The sequence below is a fragment of the Ahaetulla prasina genome, chromosome 5, assembly GCF_028640845.1.
Source record: "Ahaetulla prasina isolate Xishuangbanna chromosome 5, ASM2864084v1, whole genome shotgun sequence".
Classification (NCBI taxonomy): Eukaryota; Metazoa; Chordata; class Lepidosauria; order Squamata; family Colubridae; genus Ahaetulla; species Ahaetulla prasina.
The window spans coordinates 26898195-26915941 of record NC_080543.1 but is presented as its reverse complement, the minus strand read 5'-3'; the positions used below and the strand labels follow the sequence as shown (position 1 = coordinate 26915941).

Sequence of the window (17747 nt, the reverse complement as noted above, 5' to 3'; positions counted from 1 at the left end):
GAATATAAGATTTTTTTTAATTCAAAATTGTTGTCAGTTCTTGTCTTTCTTCCACGCATACCTACCAATGTACCAGGATCAAAAAGAGATACTGTATACATTTAATAATGTGACAAGCATAATGCAACATGTATTCTGTGGGTATGGTATGGCTTTTTGTTGTTGTTGTTGTTAGTTGCGAAGTCGTGTCCAACCCATCGTGACCCCATGGACAATGTTCCTCCAGGCCTTCCTGTCTTCTACCATCCTCTGGAATCCATTTAAACTCATGCCTACTGCTTCAGTGACTCCATCCAGCCACCTCGTTCTCTGTCGTCCCCTTCTTCTTTTGCCCTCAATCTTTCCCAGCATTAGGCTCTTCTCCAGTGAGTCCTTCTTTCTCATTAGGTGGCCAAAGTATTTCAGTTTCATCTTCAGGATCTGGCCTTCTAAAGGGCAGTCAGGGTTGATCTCCTCTAGAGCTGACCGGTTTGATCGCCTTGCAGTCCAAGGGACTCGCAGGAGTCTTCTCCAGCACCAGAGTTCAAAGGCCTCAATTCTTTGGCGCTCAGCCTTTCTTATGGTCCAACTTTCACAGCCATACATTGCAACTGGGAACACCATAGCCTTGACTATACGTGCTTTTGTTGGCAGGGTGATGTCTCTGCTTTTTAGTACACTGTCTTGATTTGCCATAGCTTTCCTCCCTAGGAGCAAGCGTCTTTTAATTTCTTGGCTGCAGTCCCCATCTGCTGTGATCTTGGAGCCCAGGAAAATAAAATCTGTCACTACCTCCATTTCTTCCCCATCTATCTGCCAGGAATTGAGAGGGCCGGATGCCATGATTTTAGTTTTCTTAATGTTGAGTTTCAAGCCAACTTTTGCACTCTCCTCCTTCACCCGCATCAAGAGACTCTTTAGTTCCTCTTCATTTTCTGCCATTAGAGTGGTATCATCTGCATATCTGAGGTTGTTGATATTTTTTCCATCAATCTTAATTCCAATTTTTGATTCATCTAGCCCCGCCTTTCTCATGATGTGTTCTGCATATAAGTTAAATAGACAGGGTGATAGTATACAACCTTGCCGGACTCCTTTCCCAATTTTGAACCAATCAGTGGTTCTGTGTCCAGTTCTCACTGTTGCTTCTTGACCCGCATACAGGTTTCTGAAGAGACAAATAAGACAAATAAGATGTTTTTCAAACCCTAAAAATGTTGGATTGTGGGGGCAGCTTTCTTTAATCCCATACAAAAAATTCTACATGTTGTATGCAATGCAGTTGTATACAGTACAATACAATGGACATGTTCTATCTATATGTAATGCAAATCTATATGCAGTGCAATATATACAATAGTAATTTGTCTCTTTGGAAAAATAGAAAGTGCTGATGTTTTCCTGGATTTGATAGTCTCGTTGAAAGTTGTATTAAAAAGATTCAAATCCCTATTTTTCTCCTGGCCTTCTTTTTTAGCCTTGCCTATTTTTCTAGGGCAGAAGGAAATAAGAAAAAAAAAATCACTGATGACAGAAGCTTAAGAATATAGCACAGGAGGTTCATAATTTACTGTTTGTCATGCAACAGTCCAGTATCACTGCTATTAAGATTAGTAATATTAAGATAAGTGACAAAATTGCAGTGTTGTATGCTTTTGTTCAGAATGCCACTCATACACAGACCATTCTAGCCATCTATTGTCCTCCCAACCTAATTTTAATAAAAATAATGTAAAAACATTCATGGGCTATTGGTCATGCTGAGCTTTCAGCCTTTCAATCTTTTTATGGTGAGGAAATTGTCTGGGTTATTTTTCTTACCGATTTCTCTATTTCTGCATTCCATAGGATTTCCCAGAGCTTGTTATCTCTTTTTCTTATACATAAATGGAGCCATTCTGACTACATTTGGATCCACATTTCAAAAATAATTGTATTTTACTACAAAGGGCTGTGGATAATGAATTTCTAGAGTGACTAAAAATCTAAGTAGTTTATTTAGAAATCTGTCATGGATTTCTTTTACATAGAAAAGCCATGATCTTCCAAAACGGATTTAGCTAGCCCATTTTCTTCACTAGAAAAAATTATAAAGGTCAGTTCATAAAAATCAGCTTATTTTTAGAACAGCTATATTAAAAGTGGCATAGTAGATGGGCAGTTTACATAAGTCTTATAAATACTCCTAACAGAAATAATAGAAATAAGGTAAATGTGATATGGTTAAGTAAAATGGAATTAGGCAATTGCCAGGAAAATAAAACATTTTAGGGCTATTTTACACCCCATAAAGCTTTTTCGAAATAAATTTATATAAGTTGCAGTATGTCCAAAATCTGTGAAATAGGTGATTCTCAGGAGACAACTTGTGGTTATGTAGCTTATTGTTCTGTTCTTTGAGTTACCAATTGACATCTGACTCCACATGGCAAAAATGGATTTTGCCATGTGGATAGTGTTCTTATATCATTACTAAATCACACTAAATTTCATTGAAAAAATGAAGAATGAGGTTTCCTACTGTTTCTGAATTCTTGGTGGAAAAAAGATATGACTAACTTGGTAAGGAGGATAGAATATTCATAGAATATTCTTCCTCTTATATTCTGTTGCTACCAAATGATTGCTGTAGCATTTGGAAGTTATTTGCTATCAAATTACTTCTGCCTTTATCCATGTTGATTTATGCAACAGCAACTGCCTGACCTATAGCTTATCCAAGCTACAGTAAAGATCATGTGCATCAGCTGCAGTTAAACAGATAAAACTGTCTTACAACTGTGTATTTATAAAGAAAAGCAAGTGATTTATATTATTAATGAGGCTCCTTTAGCAAGAATGCTATGGGTTGTGTTCTTGTCATACCTTGAAGAGTGCAGTCAATTTATAGGACTTTTTCTTTTCTTAAAGCTCCTGAAAAATGTATTTTGGATACATTTTTGAACAGGTGCTTCCTCTATATAGTGAATAGCTTAAATGAGAAACTTGCTTTTTGTCCAGAATTCTTAGCTGAAATCACAGGGTGAACTGACATAGGCATTTATGTATCTATTCATCTGTGCGGCTGCTGATAGGCAATTGCCACAGTTGGGCTGGAGTGGAGATGGAACAGATTTTGGGGATTATGAAGAAGGCTTCAGAAAGGCTTTGGACCTATGTTCTTGGAAGTCATTAATTGTAAAGGTATAAAGTAGAGTACCTAGAGTTCTAGAGAACAGTTTGCACTACAACAGGGGTGTCCAAACTTGGTCCCTTTAAGACTTGTGGACTTCAACTCCCAGAGTCCCTCAGCCAGCAAAGCTGGCTGAGGAACTCTGGGAGTTGAAGTCCACAAATCTTAAAGGGACCAAGTTTGGACACCCCTGCACTACAACCTCTATTATATACTCCCACCCAGTGTTTTTCCTAGTAATGTTAATTAGAAGGAAAACATAAATAGTACAGCTATTACATTTCTTTCTCCTCTTTTTCCCCAACCAAGGCCTACAATTATTGATTTGTGAGAGTCACAATTGTTTCTTCCTGAAATGCAGCCACTTTAGCTAAAAGTTTGATAGGTGTTCAAGGATAGAATTCTGATTGATGTAGGGAAGTGAACCTAGGCAACTGAATTAGATTGCTTTTAAGTCCAATATACAAAGGAATGTAATATTTTTAGATGAGATTGTATATACATGCAGCAATTTGAAGGATGATTTAATCAAAATAATCAAGATGTCAGGGAGCTTGGTAACTGATTTCTCTGCTGCACAAGAAAAACTTATCTGGACATTTTTCAAAATATACTTGGAACTTAAGATAATGATGCATTAGGAGAACAGCATAGAAAGAATCTTAAATGTACAGTATTTTAGTGGAGCAAACAGAGCTGAATTAAGTTCTACTGTACATTGTTTTCATTCTTTAGAGCTTGTAAAGAATATTTTCAGCTATTATGAAAGGTGGGTAACTATCATATATTATATATTTAGGATGTTTTGCCAGACAAAACATGACTTTTATTGATTATCTATGTTTTGTCCTCTTTTGTGCTGATATCGTTGGCTTTTGGGAACAACTAGTTCCTGCTCAGAGCTGTTCCAGGAATCTAGTGCTATAATATTTCCTACACAGTAACTCTGACTATGTCCAGAACTTAATAATAAAAAAGTTTTGAGAATTAATACATATGGATAAAATATATTTTTCTCAGAAATCAAATATTGAACATTTCTAAATTTGAGATGCATGTAGATACTGATTGTACGTCAGTTTTCATTTTCTTCCTAGCATGATTATGGTCCAAATGGAGAATTTTGAGACTAAAGCCCTAAAAGGAAAATTTTCCATCTGGATTTAAAATTGGACTTGGAAGAAATTAAATATAATAAAAGTAAAAGAAAATTGAAGGAAAACATCTTTTGCTAACAAAAGGATTGAGGAACAGGAAGTAATTATCTTTGTGGATTAACAAGTAACATTTTGTTCCCGAAGAACTTGTGAATTGGAGAGAGACATCTGCTGGAGGAAAGAAAGTATTGCATCATTTAGACTAACCAGGGAAAGACAGGAGGATTTGTTTAAACAGCTGCAGCGTGAGCTGCAGCGTGAGCGGAAACAACAAAGACTTCAATTGGAACAGTTTAAAGGAACATTTGAATTGGATATTTTCTGGAAATTTCTCCTTAGTTCTAAATTGCTTCTCTCCTTGATTAGTTTCCAAGAAGCAATGGGTGGAAACTAATCAAGGAGAGAAGCAACTTAGAACTAAGGAGAAATTTCCTGACAGAACAATTAATCAGTGGAACAACTTGCCTGCAGAAGTTGTGAATGCACCAACACTGGAAATGTTTAAGAAAATGTTGGATAACCATTTGTCTGAAATGGTGTAGGGTTCCTGCCTCGGCAGGGGGTTGGACTAGAAGACCTCCAAGGTCCCTTCCAACTCTGTTATTATGTTATGTTATGTTAAGATACAAAATTGAAAAGAAGTAAAAAAGGAAGAAATATATTAAGAGAAATAGTCCAGCAGATAAAATGTGAAAGATAGAATGGTTTATAGGTGAAAATAATTGAAAATGAGATGTAAAATGGAATAAAATTGAAATGTTAGTATATGATGTATCTTAATGAAAGAGAAAAGTAATTATTGTTGAACTGGAAATAAGAATTTAAAGAAAATAAGAGATGGTAGGTTGTATTTATTAAAGGGTTGTAAGGCAAAAATAGAATAAGATGAAAATGTTAATAACTAAAATATATGAGGGGAATTCTGAGAAATAGACTCAATAAATGGGAAATCCGGGGTTGTCTGGACACCATAGCAGAAAATATTGAAATCAAAATGAATATAGCAATAGAGAGAGATAAGGATGAGAGAGGTGGAAGAAAGGGGAAAGGAGAGAGAGAGAAAGAAGAAAGGGAAAGGACAGGAAGAAAGGGAGGGGAAATAAGAGTAGGAGAGAAGGTTAGAGTGGAAGGAAGAATGGAGGAGGGGGAAAGGAAGGGGATGTAGAGAAGGAATAGGAGAGAAGAAAGTAGGAAGGTTAAAAGAAGGAAGGGAGAGAATAAGAAAGGGAAGAAAGATTGCTATAAAATGGAAAAGATGAAATGGAAGAAAGACAACTCCAAACATGTTTGAATACATCGATAAAAATCGAATTAGCTAAAAAACAATAAAAGAGAATATATGTTAGTAAAAATGTAGAAATTTGAACTTGAGGGCAAAAGAAGATGTGGTTTATATAAATGAGCTTAGAAACATTAAGACTGTGATTAAAATATGGTAAAAGAATATTTTGGCAGAAATTGTAACTGAGTAAAATGTATTTGGATATATTAAGTTAAGGTGTATAAGATATGGTATGGCCAATACTCTGTTCATAAACAATGTGTGTGTGTGGAGGGGATCAATAAAATTTGATTAAAAAAAAAAATTAAAAAAATGACATATAAGCATGCACATAAGCATGCTATTTTTATGGCACAAAAGGATTTTTAAAACTTGTGATAGTAATTAGAGCAAAAATGAACAAGGATTAAAAGGGGCAGAATGTGTGAAAAGGGGATTCAGTGATGGAGCTCTTGCTCTCTATGCCAGAGATTTCGGCTTTCCAGTATTGGTTTTCCAGTTAAGGCTGGACCCTATCTAACAAAATGAAATTCAATGTAGAGAAAAGTCAAGTCTTACACTTAGGCAAGAAAAACCAAAAATACAGATATAAACTGGGGGGAACCAGGCTTAATAGCAGTAACTGTGAGAGGGATCTTGGAGTCTTAGTGGATAACCAGTTAAATATGAGCCACCAGTGTGCGGTGGCAGCCAAACAAGCCAATGCAATCCTAAATTGTATTAACAATCAAGATCAAGTGAGGTACTAATACCACTCTATAAAGCCCTAGTAAGACCACACCTAGAATACTGCATCCAGTTTTGGTCACCACGCTATAAAAAAGATGTTGAGACTCTAGAAAAAGTTCAGAAAGAGCAACCAGGGTGATTAAGGGACTGGAGACTAAAACATATGAAGACCAGTTAGAGGAACTAGCCATGGCTAGTCTATTGAAGAGAAGGACCAGGGGAGACATGATAGCAATGTTCCAATATTTGAGGGATTGCCAGAGAGAGGAAGGGATCAAGCTATTTTCCAAGGCACCTGACGGCCAGACAAGGAATAATGGATGGAAACTGATCAAGGAGAGATTCAACCTAGAAGTAAGGAGAAATTTTCTGACAGTGAGAGCCATCAACCAGTGGAACAGCTTGCCTTCGGAAATTGTGCGAGTTTCATCACTGGAGGCTTTCAAGAAGAGATTGGACTGCCATTTATCAGAAATGGTGGCTTGGGTGGGGGGTTGGACTAGATGACTTACAAGGTCCCTTCCAACTCTGTTAATCTGTAACCCACTACTGAAATCCTATCAGCAGAAAAGATTTTAATGATTTATGGTGACAAGTAGATTCCATCATGCTAATGTGTATCATCCCATTAGAAAAAATATGTCTAGTAATGTGTAATTCTAAGTCAACAATTTGTATTCATATTCTTCTGTAAATAAGAAATACTGTGGGGAAATTGGCATCTTAGAAACTGACTGGCACTTGATCCCTGTGTCTCTGTCTTATAAAGAGAAGTACATGACTACACCCTCTATTTTCCGAGTAGAAAGTAGGATATGGTTCACTTGCTGCAAATAAGCAATAATTGGATCACATGGGTGAGAGCTGGTGGCATTCTAGTGAATTGGTAAAAGCCTTGATTCGTGTTTTCAAGGAGTAGCTGCAATTCAGTAATGAACCCCCTCTTAACTGATAAAATGTTCCCAGTTCAATCCGAGCAATCTTCAGAACTCTTTAGATCTCAGCTTCTATGTCTCAGTGTGCCAGCAGATGCAGTCGGCTATTGTCCAGTATTGGGCCAGTATTACCCAACCTTGGCAAATGTAAGATTTGTGGACTTCAATTCCCAGGATTCCCCAGCTAACAGAGTTAAAGGCCATATATTTTAAAGTTGTTAAGGTCAAGAAACAGTGGCTTGGACTCTTAATTCCACCATTCCTGCCTGTGACTAATGGAAACTGAAGGCAAAGTTTCAAGAAGGCACCACTTTTCCCATCTGTTCTGACCCAGCTCCCCTCTGTCAGACAAACCCACTGTATTTAAATCAATGATTCTTTTATTAGGAGTGCCAGCAGCCCCAGCAAAAAGTTTCTCTCTCAATGTAAGCTAACCAGTCAGCAGGGAGCTGAATAGTTATCTGCCACATCTATTCATCTTTGGCCCCTGCCTTTTATCCCCAGAGCTAGGGTGGGTTTTCGCTAGCAGCGGTGGCTCTTCCATCCCAAGGATTGGCTCACAGTTTTTCACTGCTCTCCTCTCCTCTGCCTTCTGCACATCCGCGCGTCAGGCACTGGACCCAGCTGTTCCTCCTCTTCCTCATCAGCCACCTCCAGACCTGGGGACTGTTGACTCTCCATCTGAGGGCTGACGGATGACCTAGACTCCACCTCTGGAGCTTGACAGCTCCATTCCCTCTTCCCCCTCAGAGCTCTCAGGTTGCCTTGATGCTGACCCTGACTCCCACACCACCTCCTCATCTGATTTGGCTGCTGGAGCGGCTGACACCATCTTTATTGGAAGGAAGCTCACAGTATTCCAAAATGTATAGGAAAAGGTCATCTATGCCAGATCTGAAGAAAAGCACATAATTAGGACTTTCCAACTACCACGTAAATCTCTGAAAAGCAGTCCATTACAGAGACAAAGTCTAAAGATTGCTCTTGTGATATGGAAAATATCTCTGCCCATATATGTCCATGTGTTCTCACCAAACATGCCAATCTATATAGCAATAGCATTTACATATTGCTTCATAGGGCCTTGTAATCCCTCTCTAAGTGGTTTATAGAATCAGCATATTGCCCCCAACAATTTTACTGACCTCGGAAGGATGGGCAGCAAAGGTAACCTGCAATATTGCATTCTAACCACTGTGCTAACACGGCTCTTAAATATACATATACATATACATATACATATACATATACATATACATATACATATACATATACTAGCAGTTAAAAACCCCACTAGCAGTTAAAAGAAAGAAACAGTTGCGATCACACATTGCTCCCAGAAGCACGAAGCTGAAGCCTGAAGATGACGAATGAGACTTTGTCGAAACGTCGCCAAGACACTTCCAATTTTACACGGAAGAAAACCCGAACAACCAAAGACCTACATATACATATACATATACATATATATACATATACATACATACATACATACATACATACATACATACATACATACATACATATATATATATACATACATATATACATATACATACACATACATATACATATACACACACACACACATACATACAGACACATAGTATACACAGTATAGACACACATACAACATACATTCATACAGTGTACATAGACACATACAGATTTACATTAGGCATAATTTACAGAATTATGAATATTTACTTATTTAATTTATGTTGATCTTTATGACACCAATTCTACATGGAAATATGGAATTTTTTCACATTTGGCTTTGATAAGCGTAGAGAAGAGTTTGTTATTTTTCTTGAAATATGTATTAATGTAAACATAATTCTCTGGATTATAAAAATAATATAAACATTAATAGCATTATTTTAAAACCAAAAAATGCATTCATTAACCAGTAAGGAAAGAAAAGTATGTAACTCATCCTAACCCTTTAATATTCTTTCTATGTATTTTATTGAGCAATGGGTAGTTTTACTGATTAACTAGGAGAATATGTGGTTTAATTACATGGCAGAATACAGAATATTGAAATTGATTCTACTTTTAGAATTTTATTTCCAGTTTGTGTAGTGTGTTCCAGAGTTTCACTATATGTCTTAGCATGTTTATTTGAGCTACCAAATTGGCCATATCTCTGCCATTCCATTAACAGCACAAAGAATTAAACTCAGAAAACTGATAAATATTTTGAAAATTACCTGGCTATGATTCTGGTGGACCAGCTACAATTTTAAAGCTAAACATACATGAATTGTAAAATGATCCCCTCCCAGCAAAACATCCAAATAAAATTACTGTATCATATTCTAATATGAGTCTTTACCAAACTGGCATTCTCTAGATGTATCAAACTACATTAACTTTACACCAAAAGTAGTCCAGACATCTGGAAAACATTAGCCTGGAGAAAGCTGGTATAAGACACATCAGTCTCTCAGCAATCCAGAGATCTATTTAAAATCCATACTGATTTATCCAACATATGTTCTTCTATATCAGCTCTAGGCTCTATAACTGCCTGTTTAGTTAGCAGAGTTAACATTGCAATATACTTGTGAGACCAGAAAAATGGTCGATTTGCTGGAGAAAGAATCTCAACTGATATAAATATTTGCTATAACCATGCACAGTTCTGCTTTTTCTCCTAAAATACAAGCTTTTAATATTCAGAGCTATTCTGTTCTGGAATAATCCCAAGGAATATATTATCTTTATACGTGAACATTTATAGTGATAAAATAATGTGATATTGTGAGAAACGCTGATGTGCTATCAACAGCCATTTTACCATTTGTAATTACTATAATACAACTTTATAATACCTTGGTAAGGCCACACTTGGAATACTGCATCCCGTTTTGGTCACCATGATGTAAAAAAGATGTGGAGACTCTAGAAAGAGTGCAGAGAAGAGCAACAAAGATGATTAGGGGACTGGAGGCTAAAACATATAAAGAGCAGTTGCTGGAATTGTGTACGTCTAGTTTAATGAAAAGAAGGACTAGGGGAGACATGATAGCAATGTTCCAATATCTCAGGGGTTGCCACAAAGATGAGGGAGTCAAGCTATTCTCCAAAGCACCTGATGGCAGGACAAGAAGCAATGGATGGAAACTAATCAAGGAGAGAAGCAACCTAGAACTAAGAAGAAATTTCCTGACAGTTAGAACAATTAACCAGTGGAACAACTTGCCTCCAGAAGTTATGAATTCTCCAACACTGGACATTTTTAAGAAGAGATTGGACAACAATTTGTCTGAAATGGTATAGGGTTTCCTGCCTAAGCAGGGGGTTGGACTAGAAGACCTCCAAAGTCCCTTCCAACTCTGCTGTTTAATTCGATTCTATATTCTGTGCTGTTTTACTAAAGATTATAGACTGGGAGTATCCAATGCAAAGAAATTTCCTGTTGGCATTACCACTAAGACCTTCCTTTCTTCTGTAAAGCTCACAGGAGAGTTATTCTTCTCTAGAATGCATCTAGAAAATGTTGTGTCTTTCAATATCAGAGTTTAGATAGTAGCATTGTATTGCTGCAGGAAAACGTTGACGTTAGATTTGTCCCTCCACAGACAAAGACATTTTCTGTGACAACATCTTCAGATTTTAGGATTTATTTTTAAAATTTGAATTTATATCCCGCCCTTCTCCGAAGACTCAGGGCGGCTTACATTGTGTAAGGCAGTAGTCTCATCCATTTGTATATTATATACAAAGTCAACTTGTATTGCCCCCCCAACAATCTGGGTCCTCATTTTACCTACCTTATAAAGGATGGAAGGCTGAGTCAACCTTGGGCCTGGTGGGACTCGAACCTGCAGTAATTGTAATTGCAGGCAGCTGTGTTAATAACAGACTGCATTAGCCTGTTGAGCCACAAGAGGCCCTTATGATTTATGTTATAGCTTTCTTAGCAATGATCTCATCTTACTCTTTCATTTCAATCAACCAAAAAAAGTGTCATGTATAATTAATGCTCTGTTTATTATTACAATTTACAGGCAGGAATGGTATTGAGATGCGGACACTTCTGGATCGGTTTATTGCTCGTGCCCACAGCGTGCCTTGTTAAAGATGTGGCATGGAGAGCGTACGTTATTATTTACATTCTTTTGAAAAATGTTATTTGCTTAAACTTAACAATATTTCAGGTTAGTCCTACATCTTAATCTGAGTCCTAAATCACTTAGATGAGTACACAGCGCTGATTAACACTGTGTACTCATGCAAATATGCAGCCATTTATTTTCCTAGACAACCTTCCATTTCCTCATCTATGAAAGTACATAAAGCAATGCTTTTTAAATGAATATAGAAGTCAAATTGCACATAGGATGGTATTGAATTATGAATATTTAATGCAAAATTTTATGATTTTCCAAATGAAAATCCTTGTTGGTGTCTAACTGTTCCCTGCCCTTTTGCTATTGTTTCATCTTAAATGAACAGATATATATCTATATAAATAAAGTATTACATATTTCAGCTGTTGCAGTGACATGGAGTAGTGGCACATAAGACTTTAAATCTGTAGCTTGGATTCATATCATGTAACCTTCAACAGGAGACAATCCAATTAACATCGTTCTTCTATAGGAAAACAAAATCTGCATCAGAAGATTGATGTTCTTAACTATCTAAAAAGTAGAAGGTGGCTAAGAAGTTTATTTCATCTTCTTCTAACTTTTAAATGACCCAGTACCTATAGTAGGTCTTGCAAATTGGAGGCCTTTTTTACACTTATTGAACGGCCATGCAATCATGTGCATTTTTCAGAAGCTAAATGTCTATGGAGATTCTCAGTCATCCAGGTCATAGTTATCCCAAAGGTGCTTTTTTCAAGAGGCAACTGGCCTTTCTTCTTTTTCTTTGAAGATTCTTCTTCAGCTCTGAGTGGATGGTGGGGAATGAAAGGATTTATACTTTTTGCAGACAGCTGGTCATTTGCATTTTTTTAGAGTCGGTGGCTTCAATCCTTCCATTCCCCACCATCCAGTCAGAGCCGAAGAAGCTTCTCGGATGAGATGCAAAACGTCTTCAAAGAAAAACAAGAAAGTCCAATTGTCTCTTGAAAAAGCATCTTTGGGGTCAAAGGAAGAAACTGATTGCAAAAGCTCATTCTGACAGGATTTTAAAAAAATAGTTATAAAAAAAACCCAACCAAACAAACAAACTGGAAGAGATCTATTTGCAGTTTAATTTTTATCTCTCTGTCATGCCAATTATATCAAGTATATCTGCAGGAGGGGGGGTTAACTTAAAAAAAAGTTGTTAGAAAAATATTCTGGACAAAATATCTATCCCCAGAAGAAACACATAAACACCATCTTTTCCCTCTCATCTTTATTAAGATGATATTACGCTTTTGAAAATATAAAGAAAAAGAATAATCATATTTCACTGGCAAAGTTTCAGTCATATTCACTGACTGTGTAAAAGAAATATGTATTGTATGGGTGAGACTGTATTGCATTGTTTTTATACTGTAAAATATTTCGATGACCTATTCTAGGGGTGTCAAACTGGCAGTCTGCAGGCTAGATGCATTACATCAGTGGTTCTTAACCTTTATAGTGCTGCGACCCCTTTAATACAATTCCCCACGATGTGGCAACCCCAACCGTAAAATTATTTTTTTTTAGGCAGCGATCTCAGCGCACCCCAGCAGCCGCAGAAGGGGGGAAAAAACGGCAAACTGTTTTTTTGAATTTATTGCGCCTGAAGCCATATTGGCTAGCGATCTGAACTGCTTGCGATTGTCTTGAGGACGGAGGCATTAAAGCGGAGACTCCTCCCCTATTAAGTTTATCACGCCTGAAGCCAGATTAGGCTAGTGATTGGGAGTGATTGCAGATGGCTTGAGAGGGAGACATCAGAGCAAAGATTTCTCTCTTTTTTAATTCAACGCGCCTGAAGCCGAATTCGCGATTCTTTGACTCGCAAGTATACTTCCCATATTTCCGATGGTCTTAGGCAACCCCTAGCAAATCGTCATTCGACCCCCAACGGGGTCGCGACCCACAGGTTGAGAACCGCTGCATTACATGCAGGCCACATCCACCCCAGCTCCACAAAGGGGAAAATCGTTGTGATACATCACATGATGGCAGCATGACAGCGCGAGTTTGACACCCATGACCTATACATCCATGATAGTATCAAAATCTAAAGTAGGCTTTGCAGCCACTGCAAAAATACTATTATTTTTTGCTGTTGCCCTCAAAGTAAAAGGAAATCATTCAATTAAATGTGAGAAAATGAAGTGGAATATCAAGATCTCTCTCTATCTCTCTTTCTCACTCCATCTCCCTCTCTCTTGTACTACTCTATCTGGGCTCCAAAACACTGAGCACAAGTAAATGAAAACAAGGAAGTACAGAGACTGTTTTGCTATCTTCTAGAGGATTTCTAGATTTTTCACTGTAGATACACTATCTGAATATATAGTATGTGTCTGTATATACCTGTGTCAGTGGATGTGTGTGAGTACGATATGTGCCCATTATATGCTTAATTTAGTCAACCACTAATTTGAACAAATCTCTCACTAATGTATCTGGTGGCACACTGTCATTCTAACTGGAGCAAATATTACTAAATTTGATTCTCAAAAATATGCATTTGAGATTTCTAAAAATGTTTAATTGCCTGGATAATATGATATTCATTCAGCTTCCAAATTCCAGACTGTCCTATGTAACAACAAACTGTACGTTATCTAAAGAACTGACAAGCAGAGCACATAGCTAATATCTTACTATGGTCTTATTTCAAATTGAATAATATGGCTGCTGAAACCCAGGGTCTTTCATCAGTAAATCAATTGGAGAGAGGGGAGAAAAGAATAAGAGATGTTCCTCTATTTTTCCTACTTATATCAGTCCTATACACATCATCAATAAAATTGCAATGCATATCAGTCTGAATTCAAGATTGGAATCCCTAATCACTCTTTTGAATGACAAGCAGAGGAACTGGAGTTGGGAGTGCAGCCCTTCTATCCTAATTAATCTATAAATTCAATCATTGTGTCTCTTTTTATCACCTCTGTATGAAGGCATTGTTTTGCAGTGGTTGTCCTCCTTCCTCTAGATACAGTTTCAGTTAGTGAGTTGGGTTTTTGAACTCTATGACCCTACATTATAAAATACCCCAGGGCTATATTTTCTCACTTCTACTTAGCAGTTACATAAACCAATGGAAGGGATTATCTGCCAGCTTGGCACATAATATCAATTGTATGTGGATAATGTTTTGGTGTATATTCTGGTCCTAAGCCAAATGATGCTGTTGAGATGTCATTCCAGGGACTGAATGGATTTCTCTGTGGAGGAACAGACTCGATCTCAGCAAGATGGAGTAGTTCTGATTTGAAAGCTGAGACCAGTGATAGCTCTTCTTTGATTTTGGATAGTGTTGTGTTCTTTCAAATTAAACTGTTTCACAACTTGTAGCTCATCCTGGGTTCATAGCTCTTAGTCAAGGAGCAAGTGATTAAAAGATTTTTGCACAACTCCTATAGAGTACTTCAATGGAATCAATTTTGGGACCAAGAAGTGCTACCCATGCCTTCGGCCATGCCTCATTTGGCCTATGATACTCTATGTGGGTCCACCCTTGAAGATCATCCAGAAAGTACAATTGATCCATAACATAATGGCTCATGGAATTTAAAAGTACTTCTCAGTTTCCCTGGAGAAAAATCAAAACTATAAGAGCTGCACTAGTTGCCAGTTTCTGGGTGTAATTTCTGGGTGTAATTTAAGATGCTGGGTGTTATTTTTAAAGCACTACATAGCTCAAGATGTCCATCTCCCAGCAGACTCTATCTTGTCAAATACATTGTAGCAAAGATGGCATCCTTCAAGTCCCATCTTTGAACTTTGAGAGTTATCTTCATGAGCCATGACGATGCATTCATCCAATAGGACATTTAAAATGAATGAAAAACTGAACTTTCTTTAAGTGTGCTTCTAAGAATTATTAGATTTTTGAAATTACTTTTTGTGTGTTAGAGTAGACCACATAAAGGATGGAACAGATTACTATTTTATTTGTATGAATATTTCTTATATTTCTGTACATTTATGGCTCCAACGCTCAAGGCTAAGTCAACCACATATGTATTCTTGAAAAGATATTCCTCTTTTTTGGCTGAAATTCAGCTGTGCTTAGCATCATCTGAAAGATCCAAGACAACGCACAGCCCACTGGCCAGCCTGGCCATTCCTGCTGTCTGACCTTGAACAGGAAACCTGACTCTCATGTAGTCAATGAAAGTTGATGTGTTAGTTTCTTTGTTTTGTGTCTTTCTCCTACAATGCAGGGCCAAGCATTCTTACCGTAAAACTTTGCTGGAGCAGGTTCAAGAGTTGGAAGCTAAATCCAAAGAACTGAGGAAATCTATGCTGCGTGATAGCAATGGAAAGAGGTGGGATCAATTCCATCTTAACTGGAAGCATGCCAGATCCATTTTTTTCCCCTCCTTCTGCCTCTTCATTATTTTTGCCATGCATTGCAATCTAACCTTAAGAAGAGCAATGTTATTCATTTACATTTTTTTTTTCAAAAAGCTTCCATCTTTCACTGCTCCATCCCTTATCTGTTGATACAGGAGGCCAAATGCAAGGCTCCATATGTAGTTTTTTGCATGAATAGCTTGTAATATTTTTGTTAGATGTGCTGCCAATCTGAAGTTTTATTTCAACTTGCTTCTTTTTTAAAAAAAAAAAGTTGGTTTGGCTCGTTATGTTGTGGTTCTCAACAAAAATATATTAAGACCATATTAAAAATCGGGGATAAAGAAGAGCAGATCTGTCTTTTCAGGAACATTTTACTGCTACCACCTCACTTAAAATGAATCGGATTTATTGAAGAAAGCCAGAGACTTTATTACTGGATAACTGAGAACATTGCATTAGTATTTGAGCTCTAATTTATGGATAGGAAAGTATCAACACTCGTTCAAAATCTCCAGGATCTGAAAAGCTATTTTAATCTTATTCAGAGATTTGACAACACAAATTGCTTTTCAGGCTTAGTAGAAAACAGTTTAGAGACAAGAGTGGCTGTTGCTGAAACAAAAGTCAAAAGTTTAGTTGACTTAAGTTGACAGTCACCTAAGTTTTGAATTCAAAATAACCTCTGAATATATTAAAATAAATTGATTTATTTTGTCCCACTGACGGTTTCAGATATTACCCGACAGAACATAGGCTTGTACAACATATTATTTAAGCATACCAGTGTCCTTTTCAGTAGTATAAGAATTATTTCCATACTTTAGACCATGATACGCCAGCTTACGCTATCTTTCAGCATGTACACATTTCACTTTTAAACTAGTAACAGAGTTCTCCTTTGGATAATAACTTAAAGTGCTTCTGAATTGTCACTTGATCCTCTGGAAACTAGAGCCAATGCATATGCTATGTGGGGATTTTTATTTTTTTTTATCTGATGTGAAAGACGCTGAAGAGAGTTTTGTGCAGCTCACCCCCTCCCTGCACCCCTTCTTTGAGCTTCAGAGGGTTTCAGTTAGCCCTTTTTATAAAGCAAATGGGAAAGTGTCACAAGTTCAGAAAGGTTTTGTAACTCATACTTGTGTTCTTCAAACAATATGGCTCTGTGTGATGTGTGGGAGGAACTTTCACAATAATTAAGTGTGATTCTAACAAACTCCCTCAAATACCAATGCAAGTAGAAGGAGGCTTTGGAGAGAAATTTCGGCCTTGCAAGGTTGCAAGGATCAGTCTTGGGCGAGGCTCATGTATTTCTGGTAAAGTAATTGCCACATGGTGACTGCTGCTGAAGCAGGTGGACAAATAAATCTATAATTCCATTTGATTCAATAGTGCTGTGAAATCACAGGACTTTTGCTAAAATAAATGAAAGATTCCAAGATCTAGGTTGTGTGGGTTTTTGTTTTTTTTTTTACTCAATTGTGTAATGTCACTTAAGCAATCTAATTGCTTAGATTTATGTCATTGGTGGAAGAGAGTCACAGTCCTAAAATAGTCAAAATGAGTCTGGTGTCACCTTTTCAAACACCTGTTAGGCTTTATTAAAAGCCGTAAGCTTTTGTGAAGTCGAGTTCATGTCATAAGATGTGTGGGGTAGATTTATGTACTTGCCTAGATCTGCCTTCCTCAACCTGATGATCTCTAGTTATAAATTGGAATAGAGTTTCTATATACACGTGTGTGTGTGTGTGTGTGTGTGTGTGTGTATAGGTCTTGGATATTCGGGTCTTTTCCCCTGTAAGGTTGAAAGTATCTTGCCGACGTTTCAACGAGGTTTCACTCATCATCTTCAGGTTGGTGCTTTCGGCTTTGTGCTTGTGCAGCAAAGCTTATTCTATTCTATTAAATAGATTATATATATATCACACTTGGCCAATTAAAAAATTCTATATATATATGTTTTCTGAGGTTTTCACGGGTGTTTGTATGTAGGTCTTTGGTTATTCGGGTTTTCTC

General features: G+C 37.1%; 1 protein-coding gene across 1 annotated transcript in view; it reads left to right on the top strand.

The window, feature by feature from the left end:
• Positions 1–17747, top strand: part of ATP8A2 (ATPase phospholipid transporting 8A2) — a gene marked incomplete at its 5' end in the record, with an annotated part of 398725 nt that overhangs the window by 350753 nt on the left and 30225 nt on the right. Inside the window, 2 exons of the mRNA XM_058185167.1 lie at positions 11271–11359; positions 15596–15700. Of these exons, the coding sequence (XP_058041150.1) occupies positions 11271–11359; positions 15596–15700 (194 nt within the window). The remainder of the gene's footprint in view (positions 1–11270; positions 11360–15595; positions 15701–17747) is intronic.